At 46.0% G+C, this 19,473-nt stretch overlaps 1 protein-coding gene across 1 annotated transcript in view; it reads left to right on the top strand.

Moving 5' to 3' along the window:
- Positions 1-19,473, top strand: part of syne2b (spectrin repeat containing, nuclear envelope 2b) — a 152,433-nt gene that overhangs the window by 112,031 nt on the left and 20,929 nt on the right. The window contains 19 exon segments of the mRNA XM_045207412.1: positions 1,812-2,005; positions 2,484-2,622; positions 2,740-2,955; positions 3,762-3,914; positions 4,038-4,199; positions 4,471-4,626; positions 5,101-5,244; positions 5,425-5,595; positions 7,575-7,708; positions 7,924-8,128; positions 8,281-8,463; positions 8,605-8,724; positions 8,818-8,972; positions 9,135-9,282; positions 13,639-13,733; positions 13,969-14,200; positions 14,290-14,484; positions 17,202-17,327; positions 17,878-18,033. Of these exon segments, the coding sequence (XP_045063347.1) occupies positions 1,812-2,005; positions 2,484-2,622; positions 2,740-2,955; positions 3,762-3,914; positions 4,038-4,199; positions 4,471-4,626; positions 5,101-5,244; positions 5,425-5,595; positions 7,575-7,708; positions 7,924-8,128; positions 8,281-8,463; positions 8,605-8,724; positions 8,818-8,972; positions 9,135-9,282; positions 13,639-13,733; positions 13,969-14,200; positions 14,290-14,484; positions 17,202-17,327; positions 17,878-18,033 (3,084 nt within the window).

Genomic DNA, 19,473 nt, shown 5'->3' with positions numbered 1-19,473 from the left:
GAAGGAATCCCTGACACCCGGCCGCGGTTCCATCGTAGGACCTCGGGAGCGAGAGTCGGACTCCTCGGGGGTTCCGGTGCTGGAATGGGCGGACTGGCCGATGGTGCTGGCAGGGAGGGTGGCGGTGGAGGCGTTCCCCAGCCTCGAATGGTGGTGATCACCTCCTGCAGTGCGGTCCCCATCTGCAGGATCTGGTCCCGTTGTTCCCGAACCTGGTCCTCCAGCGTCGTCTGGGCTGCTGCGGCTCCTGCTGATTCCATTTTAAGGTGTGTTATTCTGTCACGCGTGCTGTAGGTGGGTGTAGTGGTGGAATCAAAGGCAGGACACCGAAGTATAGTCCAACAGACTTTAGTAACTCTCCAACAAGGAAATAACGAGAACACTTGCCCGTAGGCGAAATAACGCACGAAGGCGAACAAAACAAATGCGCACTACACAGGTGCGTAAACACTCCACGCAGTGGAGGGAAGCTCAACCGAGCGAAATAGCGAACATCAGCCCTACACACGACAGACAAAAATCAATAACACACAACACCTGACAAACACAACGAGAACTAAATAGGACACTAATGACACTAAATGAAAACAGGTGTGACAACAATCAGACAAAAGCAAACGAACATGAAACATACAACGGTGGCAGCTAGTATTCCGGAGACAACGAACGCCGAAGCCTGCCCGAACAAGGGAGAGAGGCAGCCTCGGCCGAAACCGTGACAACCTTGCAATGAAAACATGTTCCAGAAGGCATTTCTGTTCGGCACTCAGGTCTGGGTAGATGCTAATCCTCTTCCCTGCATAGGTCAGACCCCCAGATTCCGCTGCAAGGCAAACAATTTGCCGCTTGACTTGACCCGAACAGTTCATAGAAAAGATTGCTCATGAAGGACGTTCCACACCAGTTTCAAGTCCTGTGACCCGCACATGGAATTCACGGGAACGATTTTCAAGTGATTTCATTTTCTTTTTTAGGAGTTTGATTGTCCCTTCCAACTTATCTTGCGCTGTTTCCAGGTCATGGAGCCGCACCTCTGTCGTATTGGCTGTCTTCTCCAGACCTTCCACTTAGGTTGAATAGGTATCCACTTTAGCAGTGAGCACTGCCAATGATTCATTTACCAGTTTTAATTGTAAGTCCAGGGCAGAAGTAATCTCATGAACCATCTCTCGTATAATAGCGACCAACTCTTTCTGCTGGCTGGTGTTGAGAGATGCCATGTTCCCACAGTTGAATTGTGGACAGACAAATTCTAGCTGCTGGAGCGTAATAAACCTGCTAGTCACACAATGAATGTCCCACACCTTCATTTGATGTTTAGCATTGACAAGTTTTAGGAAATAAGTCTGCTAATTCATTGTATTTTGCAGAAGAAAGCCACGAAAAGGCCACGTGTTTCAATGCATGCCACCGGAACCAGAGGAATTTTCAACAACACTTGTCCCCTTGTGTTGGGTTTGATGTCAGCTCAGTCTATATTCTCAGCCTAGCAGTCATTTTCCCTTATATCACCCCCAGCCAGCTCCATGGCTATATCTGGTTCTGCTACTTTTTCTTCTCAATCATCCAAAATGGCCAGAGTGGTGCACCTCGTCCAGATGCCCTTCTTGTGGTGTTCTATTAGAAATATGAGTGTTTTCCTCATTCACAGTCTGGTTCTGAGGAGCTGGGGCTGGGGATGGATGGGGCTGGGGCCATGTGTGAGAGATGGGGTTTTATAGTGTGTTACAGTAGAGATGGGATGTGGAATATGATGGGGTGAATAGGCTTATGTTGAAGAGACTGATGATTAGGTTCTCTCTCTTGGGCAGAAAATGAGAGCAGTCCTGGAGGAGAGTGGGGCAAAGTTCAGCCGGATGCAGGAGCAGGGGAGGTGGCTGCAGGAGGCGGGCTGCCAAGGGGTGGGTGTGTCCGGGCGTGGCCTGGAGGCACGCTGGACCACCCTTCACTTGAGGCTGGAGCAACAACGAGTCAGCACAGACAGGAACAGGAAACTATGGAGCAGGTAAGGACTTTGATACAGTGTTTAGAGATAAGATATGAACATTCATAATTGCATTTGCCAAGTTTTCAGCTTCGACATTTTGAAACTTGGAATAGTAGTGTTGCATTTACTTATTAAATGCCAATGCAATCAAAAATGTGATTTTCCTGTGTTTTATATATACTGTATTTCCACACTATGAGGTTGGAATAATACTGTGACATTTTGAAAATTATGATAATGCCCTTTCAGTGTAAGAGCAGTTTTCACCTCCCCACTCAGACCACTCCCAGACAGTCCTGGCAAAATTCTTGCTTGAGAAATTGCTCTTGGCTAAGAAGCTATATACATTATTTTTTTAACCATTTTTATTTAAAACAATCACAGTAAGGTACTTAATTGTTACCCATATGTTTTATATTGACATAAAAATGTCTGGATTGGACCTTTAAACCAAAATCAGAAGTTGAGAAGAATGTCCCAAATCTCACCACTGCAGGTTTTCCCATGACTTTGTGGCACTGAGCAAGTGGATCGGTGGGGCCAGGGAACGTATCAACAGTTGGATTATTTTCACTCTCACAGCCAATCAGGAGCAAGAACTTGAACCTATTCACTCCCACCTTAACCAGTATATGGTAAACCCAGAATCTTATATGGACAGTTTTTTTCCAGTCAAGTCAACGCCTGTGAGAACATGTTGGGGTGAATGTTCCCTCAGGTGAATATGACCATGTCTGTTGTCATGTTTGTAGGACTTCACCAAAGAGCTGGATGTTAGGTTGGCTCTGAAGGCCTCAGTGATCACTACTGGAACACAGCTACTGCAGCTGAGAGAGGCAGAGAGAGCCCCAGAGCCTCAGTCTGCTGCCCCAGAGCCTTGCTCTGTACAGACCCAGCTAAGACAGATAGAACAGGACTGGGCTGGCATGCTGTCTGATATACCAGCTGTCCAGCAGACTCTGCATCAGGTGAGTGGGTCATACACTGAGTGTACAAAACATGAGTGTTCCATGACATAGACTGACCAGGTGAATCCAGGTGAAAGCTATGATCCCTTATTGATGTCACTTGTTAAATCCACTTCAATCAGTGTAGATGAAGGGGAGGAGACAGGTTAAATAAGTATTTTTAAGCCTTGAGACAATTGAGACATGGATTGTGTATGTGTGCCATTCAGAGGGTGAATGGGCAAGACAAAAGATTTAAGTGCCTTTGAACGGGGTATGGTAGTACAGTAGGTGCCAGGCGCACTGGTTTGAGTCTGTAAAGAACTGCAACGCTGCTGGAATGGTCCACCCAAAGGACATCCAGCCAACTTGACTCAACTGTGGGAAGCATTGGAGTCAACATGGGCCAGCATCCCTGTGGAACGCTTTCGACACCTTGTAGAGTCCATGCCCTGACGGATTGAGGCTGTTGTGAGGTCAAAAGGGGGTGCAACTCAATATTAGAAATGTGTTCCTAATGTTTTGTACACTCAGTGTATATTGCAGTAGCATCATACATGTAAACCGTACGATAACTTCATCACATCATATTACCCTCTGCAAATGGACAAATACGGGTTATTTGTTAAACTGCAACACACACTGTCACGCACACTCTTTACCTGTGAGGCTCCTCTCAACAATGGCCAGTCTTAAACACCACAGCTGTGGAGCACAAGGCAGCTGAAGCTTCCTTCACTTCCTTATTGGTGTGAACCTATGTCTCCCTCTGTCTGACTGTCTCCTCTCTCCTCTCCTCCTCCCCCTCCTCTTCTTCCGTCTGTCAGTTGTTGATGGAGAGGCTGTCCCCACAGGGCGCCTTGACAGAGCTACTAGCCTGGGTTGGAGAGACTGAGGCCAGGCTAGTAGAGCAGCAGGATAGGGTCCACCAGACCACCTCCACCAACGCGGACCTCAACCTAGTCCTTCAGAGCTTCAAGGTAGCAACTGACATATTCAGTTTTTCCTCTCTTATTCAATACCTGGTGATATCCGTTATGTAAAAATATTTATATTTGGATTAACAAATTGGTTGATTCCCGACGTCTCTCTCTCTCCTACAGGTGTGTAAGGCTGAGATAGCAGTCCGCCAGCTCACAGTGGACTATGTCAACCAGTCGGAGTTACAGGCGAGCAGAGGGAGATATGAACACACAGACTATGCTGATGAGCTGGGCGGTCTTAACCACCGCTGGCTCAGTCTACAGGGCACACTCAACAACCAGGTGAGAACTCAATAGGGAAATGAGAAAATAGCTTACAGAACCTCAACCTATGGAACGTCTTTGATATAACATATCAACGTGATGCTCAACCCCCTTGATTTTTAACAAATCCTAGGCTATTTTAAGAGCATCAATCCATCCCATTCATGATTTCATCCCATATCTATTGATCATTTTTAGTGACACCTCCTATTTTATAGCACCAATCATTCCCACTGATTATGATTTGATCCCATATCTATTGAATGTGACCCTGACTTTCCCTTTGCAGACCCAGGATGTTGAACAGGAGCTGAGGATGTGCACAGAGAGAGAGGTCAGACTGCAGCACCACCACACCTGGCTCACCAGCCAGAGAGAGTGGATGGACTCAGCCCAGAGGCCCGTCAGTCAGTCTGTAGCGGAGAAGAGCTTAAAAACGTGTGAGGTATGTTGAAAAACAGACCCTGGTGTACAGTACCACAGGTGTCAAGTAAATTGCCCTCTAGTTATTTCTATGATGACTGGGCTATGTGCAATATTTTGTTTTTACTAGGTATTTATATGTTTTACAACCCCAATATTATCAGGTCCAACAGCAATTTATTAGAAATGATGTGCAAGGATTTTTATGTGTAATGTCTTGACTTTTTAAAAGATGTCTGATGCATGAATGTTGTCTGTTTGTATATTATTTTTTCATGTTTATATGTTCACCTGCCCGGGGACTGTAGATGGAAATGAGATATTATCTACATCTGGTGCAACACATCACTTCTTACTTCTGAGACTTATGTTTTGTTGTACATTGTCCCTGTTTCAAATATCCATAATAAATAAATAAAATACATTGGGGATTGGACATACAGTTGAACATGCATGTGTTACTTTGTTTTCTTACTACTACTTCTGTCTTTGTCAGGGTCTGAATGAGAAACTCTGGCTAAATTATACAGCACTTCAAGAGTTGAGAGAAAAACACCATACAGGAAAAGAGGATGGCACCTGTGCCTTCATCACTCAGACAGATGATGTCATTAAGGCCTGTGCAGCCCTCAGTCAAGAGGTAAGCTCAGGGGAATGATGTCATTAAGGCCTGTGCAGCCCTCAGTCAAGAGGTAAGCTCAGGGGAATGATGGCGGTTGACTTGAAAATACATGTATTCACTGCATGGATACTAGTTGTAAAAACCTTCAATTTGTAGGGTGCAGTGGCTCCTATTTTGACTCATTGTTTCCACCTCCAGAACCCAGCTCTGGGACAGAGACTGAAACAGGTATTGGAGCTGTGGGCTGGGTTTGAGAAAGGACTGAATGATGCAACACTGGACACAGTGAAGACCTGCCAGGCTATGGAATACAACTGCTTCCCTCAGCTCTCTCTCCAGGCCCTGCAAGGACTCCATGAAAAGCTTCAGGTAGGTACTACAGTATACCTGTGAAGTTTGATTTACAGTGGCGATTTTAGCATGTAAATCTTGGTGGGGCAAACAAAAATATATATATTTTTAGATGCATGACAGCAAATTCACAACACTAAACAATACATTAATTGCACTATAACAGTGACAAATGGTGCCCACAAACTTTTAGGGCCTACATAATGCTGTCCCAACAGCAGAGTACCAACAGCAGTCCCAACACCTTACCACTGGTACACCTGGCTATCAGCGGAGCCTTGTCTTGCAGCGAAACAGTTCATTCAGCCTCATTTACTGCCTTTTTTAAATAACATAGCTGATATGGCTGACTTGCTTAAACAAATGTGGTTTCTACTGTCAATTGAGATGTACAAACTATGGCATAAGGGGATGACGAGCGGAAAAGAGTCAATCCGTAATTTCGATTAAGACATTAATGAGCGAGCTAGGACAGACGTAGTCAATATAACTATTTGTTTAGAATTCAGAACACTTGGTGTACAGTATTCTCCCTGTACACCAAGTCAGAATCGTATGATAAATAAAGGGGGCATATGAGCAGACAATGAAAGCTCTTACAATATTCTATGATTACATTTCTCTAAAACAGGCTATAGGCTACATGTGCACCACCAAGTCAGAACAGGAGGCGAAATTAAGAGGGGAAAAGGGACCAACTTATTAGGGTGAGGCACATACTAACCGCTTACTACACAACATACACTTAGTATTACTTTCTTAGCTACAGGATATATATCTCCCTGGCATATTACATAATTTATGCAGCTGCATACAATACATTTCTGGACTCACCTTGTTGTGCTGTGCTCACTTGAACAGGAAGGTGGCGCGGTTGTCCTTCGTGGGCAAATTTTGTCATCAACCTTTGTCATCAAAGTCTGACATTCTCTGGATTTATGGTGCTTTCAAGACAACTGGGAACTCTGAAGAAAACAAGGTCAAATCATGATGACGTCAGTGATCTTCAGGTCGGAGCTCTAGAAAGAGGCCCGAGTTCCCGACTTGCAATTCCGAGTTGGATGACCGTTCAAAACGTATTTTCCCAGTCGAAGCTTGTTTTTCTTCCGAGTTCCCAGTTGTCTTGAACTCACTGAAGTCAGATTTCCCAGTTCTGAGTTTCTAGTTGTTTTGAGCGTGGCAGAAGCGATTTTCAACTTGTTGTGTAATATTTATGTCCAATGGCCGGCCGATGAGCACCAATACAGTTTATCTATAATTTCTCTTCATTATTTCTCTTCATATGACAAGGATTAACAAGCATTTGCTAGTAGGTTGTCGACTTGATTCATGATGATGACTGCTAGCTTGCTAGCTAAGATTTTGAAAGTATGATGTTGACATTATCAGTCCAATCAAAGCTACTGTAGATATAACGTGATTTGATGTCATTTTATCTGTGGCCAATGACCTTGAGCCTTCTTGGATGGGCACTTCTATTGTAACTCTATGGCAGCACCAAGGGGCTTGAAATTTCGAGCTCTACCCTTAGATTTGGCGGTGACGTGGTGTCCCCATGAGTGACAGAACACTGAGCCAATCACGGCGCAATTAGAGAACATTACCCAATCACGGCGCAACTAGAGAACATTACCAACCCCTACGCTCCATATTTTCCGCTGTCTGCCCCACCACCACAGAAAGCACTGAGCTAGGCTGAAACACCTGCATTTTGGAGCTGCCTTACTCAAGAAAGCAAAAAAGAGATCAAGTTTGTATGCGGCTTTATTAACTCAATGATTTTATTTTTTATTTTTTACATTGTTTGCAAACTGATATGTGACACGTATTATCTGCCCCACCTGCCCTGAATGACAGGTTGCCACTGTTGATTTGTAACTTAGAGTTACACTTTGGGTATATGACCTCTGTGTTTTAACCCTTCATTGCACAGTTCCTGTTATAATACAGTTTATGAGCAGGCGATCAAACTGTTGTGTATGTGTTCCTGTATCTAGCTTCTAAGGAAGGAGACTGAGGGGTGTGACTCAGAATGGGATGGTCTGAGCCAAACTCTCACCATCCTCAGGGACATGATCAGTCCCACTGCCACCGTCCTCATGTCAGAGCAACTGGACAGAGAGAGAACCAGGTCAGTGTAAACTACAATACACACAAACACGCATAAACACACACACACACACACACACACACACACACACACACACACACACACACACACACACACACACACACACACACACACACACACACACACACACACATAGACATACACATACACATACACACACATACACACACACACACACACACATACACTGAGTGGTCTTTTTGTGGACTTTCAAGGTGGAAGAAGGTGAATCGTGAGCTGGAGAATCACCTGAATAGAACCCAGACACTGCTCCGGGTCTGGGGGGCTTATGCCCATCTCTCTGTACCTTTCTCCCAACGTCTGCAAACACTGAGGGGTGATGTCACAGCTCTGATGAACCGGCCACCCAGTCAGGACAACACAGCACAACTGGTTGCAGCCCAGATACAGGCCATCCATGTAAGTGGGATATTGTGAAAGCTACATGGTAGAGGGAAAATGTACATTGTTAATGAGTCGTATGATAGTATAGATCAGACTGATCCTGAATCAGTTATTGTGAGAACTCTGTCATCCTCGCTGCTGTATGTCTCCCATTGCCCCTGTCCCAGAGCCTGCAGGAGAGAACAGACAGTTTACAGACCGACCTGGAGGGGGTGCTAGAGGCCTCTAAGGAACTCAGTGGACGAGTGGAACCCTCAGCTGCTGTCTTCATCCAATCAGAGAGCCGTATGCTGACCCGTGGTGTCCTACATCTGAGCCAGTCACTGGCCGATAAGCTTGTGCATCTCCAGGTACTGTGTGGTGATATAGGCCTTATTGTTTTAGAGCTATGCTTGTATGACATTACATTATAGTTTTAATTCTGTTATCTATGCCTTTATGCCTGATGCCTGATCCCTGACCATGTTATTAATGTGTTTATCTGTGTGTAGGAAGAGCATGAGCAGCTCCAGGAGTTTGAGAGTGTCTTGGCATCCCTTGAGAAACACCTTGAAGACTGGGAGGAGAGACTGAAAAGTGTTACCGTGCCTCCACATATGTACATATCCAAGGTAGGCCAACACAAAACAGTCCTCATACTAAACTCAGACCTCTGTATTGAATACTGTATATCCAGAGACTGACTGTGGTTCCATGTGTTCCAGACGGGTCTGCTGGAGCTAAGTGGTTTCTCTCCTGACCTGGACGTACTGAATGAGCTGAGCTACAGGCTGACCCTCAGTGACCCTGCCACCAACAGACTACAGAGCCTCAACTGGAGCTGGGCTCAGACCACGGCCCGCGCTGTGGAGACCTACAGGTCAGTACAGTAGAAGTGTTTTACTGTCAGCGTGGTAAAGTGAGTAAAGTGAGAGACACTAACAGACAGGCAGGCCTCCACGCTACCTCAAATCCTGGCTAAGCCCTACTATTACACTAACAAACAGTATGGCAGGTTTAAAGTGTCTTGTGTGTGTGTCAGTGAGTTGCAGACAGAGGCACTGAGGCAGCAGAGTTTTCAGGAGAAGTGTGAGAACTGGATGGACTTCCTACAGACGATAGAGGACAGCCTAGCAGTAGACCTGGCCAGCACCTACACCGGCCTGAGAGAGCAGCTACGCACACACCAGGTGACAAACACACATAAGCTCGCACGCAAACATCACACACATCAAATCAAATTGTATTTGTCACATGCTTACTTACAAGCCCTTAACCAACAATGCAGTTTTAAGAAAGAATACCAAAAAAATACCAAAAATACTTTAAATAAAAACATTATAAGAAATAAAAGTAACAAATAATTAAAGAGCAGCAGTAAAATAACAATAGCGAGGCTATATACAGGGGGTACCGGTACCGAGTCAATGTGTGAGGGCACCGGTTAGTTGAGGTAATATGTACAGTTGAAGTCGGAAGATTACATACACTTAGGTTGGAGTCATTAAAACTAATTTCTCAACCACTCCACACATTTCTTGTTAACAAACTATAGTTTTGGCAAGTCGGTTAGGACATCTACTTTGTGCATGACACAAGTAATTTTTCCAACAATTGTTTACAGACATTTACATTTTAGTAATTTAGCAGACGCTCTTATCCAGAGCAACTTACAGTTAGTGAGTGCATACATTATTTTTATACTGGCCCACCGTGGGAATCAAACACACAACCCTGGCGTTGCAAACGCCATGCTCTACCAACTGAACTACATCCCTGCCGGCCATTCCCTCCCCTTCCCTGGACCAATTGTGCACCGCCCCATGGGTATCCCGGTTGCGGCCGGCTACGACAGAGCCTGGATTCGAACCAGGATCTCTAGTGGCACAGCTAGCACTGCGATGCAGTGCCTTAGACCACTGCGCCACTCGGGAGTACTAACAGACAGATTATTTCACTTATAATTCACTGTATCACAATTCCAGTGGGTCAGAAGTTTACATAGTTGAGGTTTACACAGCTTGGAAAATTCCAGAAAATGATGTCATGGCTTTAGAAGCTTCTGATAGGCTAATTGACATAATTTGAGTCAATTGGAGGTGTACCTGTGGATGTATTTCAAGGCCTACCTTCAAACTCAGTGCCTCTTTGCTTGACATCATGGGAAAATCAAAATAAATAATAATTGTAGACCTCCACAAGTCTGGTTCATCCTTGGGAGCAATTTCCAAATGCCTGAAGGTACCACGTTCATCTGTACAAACAATAGTACGCAAGTATGAACACCATGGGACCACGCAGCCATCATACCGCTCAGGAAGGAGACGCGTTCTGTCTCCTAGAGATGAACATACTTTGGTGCAAAAAGTGCAAATCAATCCCAGAACAACAGCAAAGGACCTTGTGAAGATGCTGGAGGAAACAGGTACAAAAGTATCTATATCCACAGTAAAACGAGTCCTATATAGACATAACCTGAACGGCCGCTCAGCAAGGAAGCCATTTGATTAGATGTTCAGCAGTCTTATGGCTTGGGGGTAGAAGCTGTTTATAATCCTCTTGGATCTAGACTTGGCGCTCCTGTACCGCTTGCCGTGTGGTAGCAGAGAGAATAGTCTATGACTAGGGTGGCTGGAGTCTTTGACAATTTTTAGGGCCTTCCTCTGACACTGCCTGGTATAGAGGTCCTGGATGGTAGGAAGCTTGGCCCCAGTGATGTACTGGGCCGTACGCACTACCCTCTGTAGTGCCTTGTGGTCGGAGGCCGAGCAGTTGCCATACCAGGCAGTGATACAACCAGTAAGGATGCTCTCAATGGGGCAGCTGTAGAACCTTTTGAGGATCTGAGGACCCATGCCAAATCTTGTCAGTCTCCTTAGGGGGAATAGGTTTTGTCGTGGCCTCTTCACGACTGTCTTGGTGTGCTTGGACCATGTTAGTTTGTTGGTGATGTGGACACCAAGGAACTTGAAGCTCTCAACCTGCTCCACTACAGCCCCGTCGATGAGAATGGGGGCGTGCTGGGTCCTCTTCTTTTTCCTGTAGTCCACAATCATCTCCATTGTCTTGATCATGTTGAGGGAGAGGTTGTTGTCCTGTCACCACATGGCCAGGTCTCTGACCTCCTCCCTATAGGCTGTCTCGTCGTTGTCAGTGATCAGGCCTACCACTGTTGTGTCATCGGCAAACTTAATGATGGTGTTGGAGTCGTGCCTGGCCATGCGGTCATGAGTGAACAGGGAGTACAGGAGAGGACTGAGCACGCACCCCTGAGGGGTCCCCGTGTTAAGGATCAGCGTGTCGGATGTGTTGTTACCTACCCTTACCACCTGGGGGCGGCCCGTCAGGAAGTACAGGATCCAGTTGCAGAGGGAGGTGTTTAGTCCCAGAGTCTTTAGCTTAGTGATGAGCTTTGAGGGCACTATGGTGTTGAACGCTGAGTTGTAGTCAATGAATAGCATTCTCAGATAGGTGTTCCTTTAGTCCAGTTGTGAAAGGGCAGTGTGGAGCACAATAGAGATTACATCTGTTGATCTGTTGGGGCGGTATGCAAATTGGAGTGGGTCTAGGGTTTCTGGGATAATGGTGTTGATGTGAGCTATGACCAGCCTTTCAAAGCACTTCATGGCTACAGACGTGAGTGCTACAGGTCGGTAGTCATTTAGGCAGGTTACCTTAGTGTACTATGGGACTATGGTGGTCTGCTTGAAACATGCTTGAAACATGTTGGTATTACAGACTCAGACAGGGAGAGATTGAAAATGTCAGTGAAGACACTTGCCAGTTGGTCAGCGCATCCTGGTAATCCGTCTTGTGAATGTTGACCTGTTTAAAGGTCTTACTCACATCGGCTACGGAGAGCGTGATCACACAGTCGTCCGGAACAGCTGATGCTCTCATGCATGTTTCAGTGTTACTTGCCTCGAAGCGAGCATAGAAGTAATTTAGCTTGTCTGGTAGGCTCGTGTCACTGGGCAGCTCGCGGCTGTGCTTCCCTTTGTAGTCTGTAATAGTTTGCAAGCCCTGCCACATCTGACGAGCGTCGGCGCCAGTGTAGTACTATTCGATCTTAGTCCTGTATTGACGCTTTGCCTGTTTGATGGTTCGTCGGAGGGCATAGTGGGATTTCTTATAAGCTTCCAGGTTAGAGTCCCGCTCCTTGAAAGTGGCAGCTCTACCCTTTAGCTCAGTGCGGATGTTGCCTGTAATCCATGGCTTTTGGTTGGGGTATGTACGTACAGTCACTGTTGGGATGATGTCATCGATGCACTTATTGATGAAGCCAGTGACTGATGTGGTGTACTCCTCAATGCCATCGGAAGAATCCCGGAACATATTCCAGTCTGTGCTAGCAAAACAGTCATGTAGCTTAGCATCTGCTTCATCTGACCACTTTTTTATTGACCGAGTCACTGGTGCTTCCTGCTTTAGTTTTTGCTTGTAAGCAGGAATCAGGAGGATAGAATTATGGTCAGATTTGCCAAATGGAGGGCGAGGGAGAGCTTTGTACACTGTGTGTGGAGTATAGGTGGTCTAGAGTTTTTTTCCCCTCTGGTTGCACATTTAACATGCTGGTAGAAAAGAGGTAAAACGGATGTAAGTTTCCCTGCATTAAAGTCCCCGGCCACTAGGAGCGCCGCCTCTGGATGAGCGTTTTCCTATTTGCTTATGGCCATATACAGTTCATTGAGTGCGGTCTTAGTGCCAGCATCGGTTTGTGGTGGTAAATAGACAGCTACGAAGAATATAGATGAAAACTCTCGTGGTAGATAGTGTGGTCTACAGCTTATCATGAGATACTACCTCAGGCGAGCAAAACCTCAAGACTTCCTTAGATATTGTGCACCAGCTGTTGTTTACAAATATACATAGACTGCCACCCCTTGTCTTACCAGAGGAAGCTGTTCTGTCCTGCCGATAAAGTGTATAACCCCTCCAGCTGTATGTTATTCATGTCGTCATTCAGCCATGACTCTGTGAAACATAAGATATTACAGTTTTTAATGTCCCGTTGGTAGGATATACGTGCTTGTAGTTCGTCCACTTTATTATCAAGCGATTGTACGTTGGCCAATAGTATCGATGGCAAAGGCAGATTAGCCACTCATCGCCGGCTCCTTACCAGGCACCCCGATCTCCTTCCGCGATATCTCCTTTTCTTTCTACTGTGAATGACGGGGATGAGGGCCCTGTCGGGTGTCTGGAGCAAATCCCTCTCGTCCGACTCATTAAAGAAAAACTATTTGTCCAGTTCAAGGTGAGTAAATTTATTTTGGTCATAAGAGACGGTAGCAGCAACATTATGCACAAAATAAGTTACAAACAATGTGAAAAAACAAACAAAATAGCACGGTTGGTTAAGAGTCCATAAAACTGCAGCCTTCCCCTCCGGCGCCATTCTCCACATACGCACATACGCACGCACACACGGACGCATGCGCGCACACATACACACACACACACAATTAAACCACTATCGGTATCTATTCAGTAACACTAACTAGGACAGTGAATATGACAGTAATATTGTGATTCTGGTGTCTCAGAGGTTCCAGATAGAGATGTCTATTGGTCATCAGATCCTGCACTCTGTCATCAACGATGCTCTACGTCTGCTGCAGAGGGGAGACGTGGATGATAGGTGAGGACAGGACAGAGACTCTCTGCTCACATGATCAATGTTAGAGTCTTTGTAGAAACTATTGCACCATTAATGTTTATCCACCTCTATTAACGGGCGTCGTGGTCCTTTGATCATCAGCTGGTGATTAGTTACACCTTTTGATCATTATCAATCATCATCATTGATTTTAGCTTTCTGAGTTACTCTTATAGTTGTATTCATTTGTATGCTGTTACCCTTCTCTGTCCCACAGGAGTGACTTCATCCTGAAGCTGGCCCAGCTGAGGGAGCACTGGCAGGGGGCTGTTCAGAGGGCAGCTCAGAGACACTCCCTGGTGGAGGGGCTAGTCAAACACTGGCACCTCTACAGCCGCAGCCTCAGGAAGCTCCAGAGGTTCATAGCAGATGCCCAGGTCCTTCTGCCCCCCACAGGGCCAGCCCACTGCAGCCCGCAGCAGCTCCGAAGCTCCCTCTACGACATAAAGGTAAGAGGTTAGAGAGACAATACAGCCAAAGGGATAGGGGAAGGGTTCATAAATGACAGTGCATCCCTTCTGTATCCTGTGTACTGTAGCACACGGAGCTGCTGTTCCTGAGGTACCAGTGCAGCTACATCCACACTCTGGAGCTGGGCCGTCAGCTCTTCTCCATGGGGGACGAACAGACTCAGACACAGCTGCAGACCGAGCTGGCTACCCTGCAGGAGGACTGGGAGAACATGCAAGGACTGCTGGAAAAGAGAAAGGACATAACAAACGCTATCATTCAGGTGCCCTACTTGCCCCTCAATCAGTGGGAGACAGCAGCTGGGGGAAGAGACTACTCAATCAGCTGACCTATAGGAAGATCATTATCTGTGGATCGCAGTTTAGTGAAATTACATTTTTAGAGTTTATTTGATTGTAAAATCATTGATTCAAATGATAGGTCCGAGTTAAGAGGATATCTTTGAATCAATAAAATGGAGTAACATGTTCTGTCAGAGGCACAGGTTTACAATAGAATGAGAGATCTTAGCTTAGCCTTGAAATGTCTGATGTGAAACTGGCATTCTCTACAGTCAGAGGTCTACTTTACGCCATAGTACTTCTACTGAAACATTTTAGACCTTATTATATTTGAGCCCCTACCACCCTACTGTGGTTACATTCTACCTTTAAATGCACATTCTACCCCAGCTTTTACAGGCAGTCCCGCAGTCCATTTCCTCCCTCATTGGGCTCCAAGCAGTAAAGTAAAATGTTGCAGTTTTGGGCCTGAAACACACAGATCAGCCCAGTGACCTACAGTACATTCCCTGATCTTCACTATAACAACCATCTATCCATTCATCCAGTAGGCTGGATTAATCTAGCACTGATTTGGGTTTCTGGCACTGTGGGGTACTTTACTGACCGATTGACTGAGTTGATTACTGGTCAACCTTTTGTCAGAGGGAATGCCTTAGTCAGCTTTCAGACTTTATTAATCATTGAATCATGAGAAAGCTCTTTGACCCACAGCACTCAGTAAATTTAAGGCTCTTTATGACAGCTTGTGGTTCATGGAGGAAATATTTTGCCATCGAGTAGGCCTGTAAAAGTGATTTGGCTCTTTTCAGAGTGAGTAATCATAGACACAGATCCCCATATATGAGGAGGTGATTCAGAAGCAGTCAGCCCATTTGGGTTTGTGCGTCTAATACGCGCTTGTGCAGAAATGCTGCTGAAATCATCTTGTGCCCAATGCCTCCGCAGCCACTGTTGACCCATAATCTAATAGACTGGCTTGATCTACACTGGTCCAGTTGTGTTAGACTCTGTATGTCAGCATAGCAAATGCCATGCCAGGCCATAATGTGATCAAAGGTATACATCTGCATGAATTAGAGCAGGGATGGGCAACTGCCTGGACCCCGCGGATCAATTTCCCCATCCAGGAACTCAGTCGGGGTGCAATTTCGAAAATTGGTTGTGCATCAGCAGTTTTTCTCTTGTTATGTTAGTCACTGACAGTCACTCAATTATCCCATGTCAGCTAAAATTATTTGTTTTTGTAAGTTAGTCTAGCGGCCAGCTATCTAAACTTGTAGTAATCATGATTGAATTACCGACCGGGGGGCCTCCATTGATTTTGTTAGTCACTCTCACTCGGATATCATATTAAAAACTGCAAACATTTCTCTCCACCCTATGGCAAAATGTGTAAAACAGCTAATATTTCTCTCCGCCATTTGGAAGAATTTGTATGAAATTCGTTATAAAATTGCAAAGTCTTCTCTACAACTCATGGCAAAATGTGTTGAATTGCAGGAAATTAACTCTAAAACTCTACTTTTTTTTTCTCCGCTGTCAAGAGGGGGTCCGCTAAAATGTTGCTTAGGGCCCCCAAAACGCTAGGACCGGCTCTGACTGTATGTGTGGGAATGGATGTGGGTACGCAGACCCACCATTTTTATGTGGCCCCCACCCCCATCAAAGTTTCCCAAACCTGAATTAGAGGCTATGGACATTATGGAGGGAACAGCAAATTGCTCTCCGAGCTCTGGCTGTGGCTCTAGACATGCTGAGGCAGGGAGAAAAGACAGCCAGGCAGGGAGGGAGGGAGGAGGCAGGCAGGGAGGGAGGGAGGAGGCAGGCAGGCAGGGAGGGAGGAGGCAGACAGGCAGGGAGGAGGCAGGCAGGGACGAGACAGGCAGGGACGAGACAGGCATGCAGGCAGGGAGGGACGAGGCAGGCAGGCAGGGACGAAGCAGGCAGGGACGAGACAGGCAGGGACGAGACAGGCATGCAGGCAGGGAGGGACGAGGCAGGCAGGCAGGCAGGCAGGGACGAGGCAGGCAGGGACGAGGCAGGCAGGGACGAGGCAGGCAGGGACGAGACAGGCAGGGACGAGGCAGGCATGCAGGCAGGGAGGAGGCAGGCAGGCCGGGAGGCAGCTTAGTGTAAGCCCGTCTGGGTATTAGAGCACTTTAACCCCTCCAGTCCCTGAGCTGTCAGGAGCACTAAGGTGGACATGGAGACCAGAGCCTCTTCTCTCCAACTGGGTAAACCTGCTTGTTTTGGCCCTGCTGTTCATCTGGCATTATCTAGAGATACTCTACAAAGGGCTGAGGCATGAAATATGTTGATATTTCACTGACCTGAATTGACACTTGGCCTCTCCTTCTGTGGGAGGTCTCAGGTGTCTGTTCTTGGAAACATTAACCCTCTCCCCTTTTGTCTGCTGTTTGGCCAAGTCTTTCTTTGCTTTGACATAATATGTTAATCCATTCCTCAGACAATAGATGAGCAATAATGAGGGAAGTAATAGGCGAAGGAGGTGATTGTACTGACATCAATAAATTACATAAATTCCCTTTTCATCCACCCTGACAATGGAGGCACTAAAAATCATTTTCAATGCTAAAAACAGAAATACTCCTCTAAACTTCTACTAACCTTCTCAACTACTCCTTCAACTAGCGTATATCTACATCTATTTACATGACTACCTTTCTACTCTCAGAACTGGGAGCGCTGCGAGGCCAGACTATCCGATAGCATGCAGCAGCTGGACACAATGCAGACCGGACTGAAGCAGTCGATCCCAGAACATGACGATGAGCTCCAAGTTACAGAGAAACTCACTAAGGTAAGTGGCCAACACAGTTGTTCCCAAATGTCTCTACCCTTTCACCCAGTGTGTGAATATATAGGGCAGAATGGATAGACCAAAAGTTAGGAACAAAGAGAGTCCTTTCCCATTGAATAGCATGTTTCATGATGGTGTTCATGTGGTAATTTGTTTTGTTTTATCAAAGTTTATTGTGTGCGCTGTGCAGTAGAAGCTGATGAGACTTCAAACCTTAGACTGGGAGGTCATTAGTTAGCCCACTAAAGCAGATCTAAAACAGATCAAGTGCCTGTCAGAACACAAGAGCAGAGCCAAGTTAGTAACATGTTTGGCTTTTCAACTCATCCCTTCTGGCCCATCATGGGTTTATCCCCTCCCCCTTCCTCTCTCCCTCCCTCTGTCCTGGTCTGCTGTGGCCCTTAATCCTCTCTTGGGGCGGGGAGAAAAAGAGAGAGAGAAAGAGAGGCAGAGCAGAGAGAAGGGGCAGGACAGAGAGAGAGAGGGCGAGTGGATTGGAGTTGAGGGGGCCTAACAGGACAGTTTGTTGGTGCTGTGTTATGGTATGCAGGAGGCTGAGAACTCACTGGAGGACTGGGCTGAGAGCCTGACTGAGCTGGCCACCATGAAGACGGACCTGTCCCAGTACATCATCGCTGATGACGTGCTGCTACTCCAGGAGCAGGTGGAGCACCTTCACTGTCAATGGGAGGAACTCTGCCTCAAGGTAGGGGACATGGCTGGCTGGGGATGGGGAGACGGCTGGGCTCTGGGCTGGACAGCCTGCAGGCTCAATGCTCACTAGGCTGAGTGTGTTTAGTGTGTAGGCAGTAGCCAAACAGTCCCTGTGTGTGTATGTTTGTGTTGGGACAGCAGCTGCTGCAGTGACATATATAGAAAAAGTTGGTTGGCATGAATTTCATGTCCAGATGACTAAATGCAGAAACTCAATTTCTTAATCCAATCAGTAGTTGTTTTGAAAGGGCAACAAGCTGTCATGTGACTCTGATCTGATGACTCTTTTGATTTGATTTGGTTTTATATAAATATAACCCAGTTGGTAGTGGTACACTTCAAGAACTTTAAAATGTAACATTTTCTGAAATATTATTGTATAATTTTTTGTTTATGGTATGTTCAACCAACCATATAATGAAAACCAAGTTTGGTGGATCTGTGCTAGAGCCTGAGGTTTGGGGTTAGTTTCTGGGGTATAGACCAACAGGTTTGGGGGAGATGGCTGTGTGGGAATGGGGGGCCAGATGGTGATGGAGAAATTAGTTTAGGCTTCAGGAAGCAGGCCCTTTGTATTGGAAATCAGCCTGTCGTCAGGCTAGGGCCGTTGCTATGGCTATTATAAGGCTTTCACTTCGACCGGGTGAGTGGAGAAAAAAACCCAGATTCAATGTTTTCAGGCTTATATGACAAAATGAGTACAGTTTTGACAACTTTACTGATGGAATTGGTGATTTGATTTGAAGGGGAGTGCCTGGTGCTCATCCCAAAATCTGTCCCATGGGAACACGGTGCAGCAGTCAGCTGAAGGGTGTTGCTTACACCTCTCCTAATGTTCCTCCACACCATCCACCATGGACACCATCCACCACCCATCAGACTGGCTCTGTTAGACTCACACTCACTCAGGCGAGTGGCAGAAAATGAACACGAAGTCTTTGGCAAGGTGTTTTTACTAGTGGAAGTGAATGTAGATCAAGAGAAGACTGATTTATTTTGCATTTGTTTTTGATAAATGGTGAATAAGCACATGATGTTCATAGCAGATGGAATCCATCTTACCTTTGACTTTCTTGTCCTAACTTTTGGTTATCTCTTTCTGTACTGCTGTGGCAACTCTGCCTGAGTACGATACACTATATATACAAAAGTATGTGGACACCCCTTCAAATTAGTGCATTCGGCTATTTCAGCCACACCCGTTGCTGACAGGTGTATAAAATCGAGCACACAGCCATGCAATCTCCATAGACCAACATTGGCAGTAGAATGGCCTTACTGAAGAGCTCAGTGACTTTCAATGTGGCACCATCATAGGATGCCACCTTTCCAGCAAGTCAGTTCGTCAAATTTCTGCCCTGCTAGAGCTACCTTGGTCAACTGTAAGTGCTGTTATTGTGAAGTGGAAACTTCTAGGAGCAACAACTGCTCA

This window comes from Coregonus clupeaformis, chromosome 25 (genome assembly GCF_020615455.1).
Source record: "Coregonus clupeaformis isolate EN_2021a chromosome 25, ASM2061545v1, whole genome shotgun sequence".
In the NCBI taxonomy this organism is placed as follows: domain Eukaryota; kingdom Metazoa; phylum Chordata; class Actinopteri; order Salmoniformes; family Salmonidae; genus Coregonus; species Coregonus clupeaformis.
This window is presented reverse-complemented; position numbering and strand designations above follow the sequence as displayed.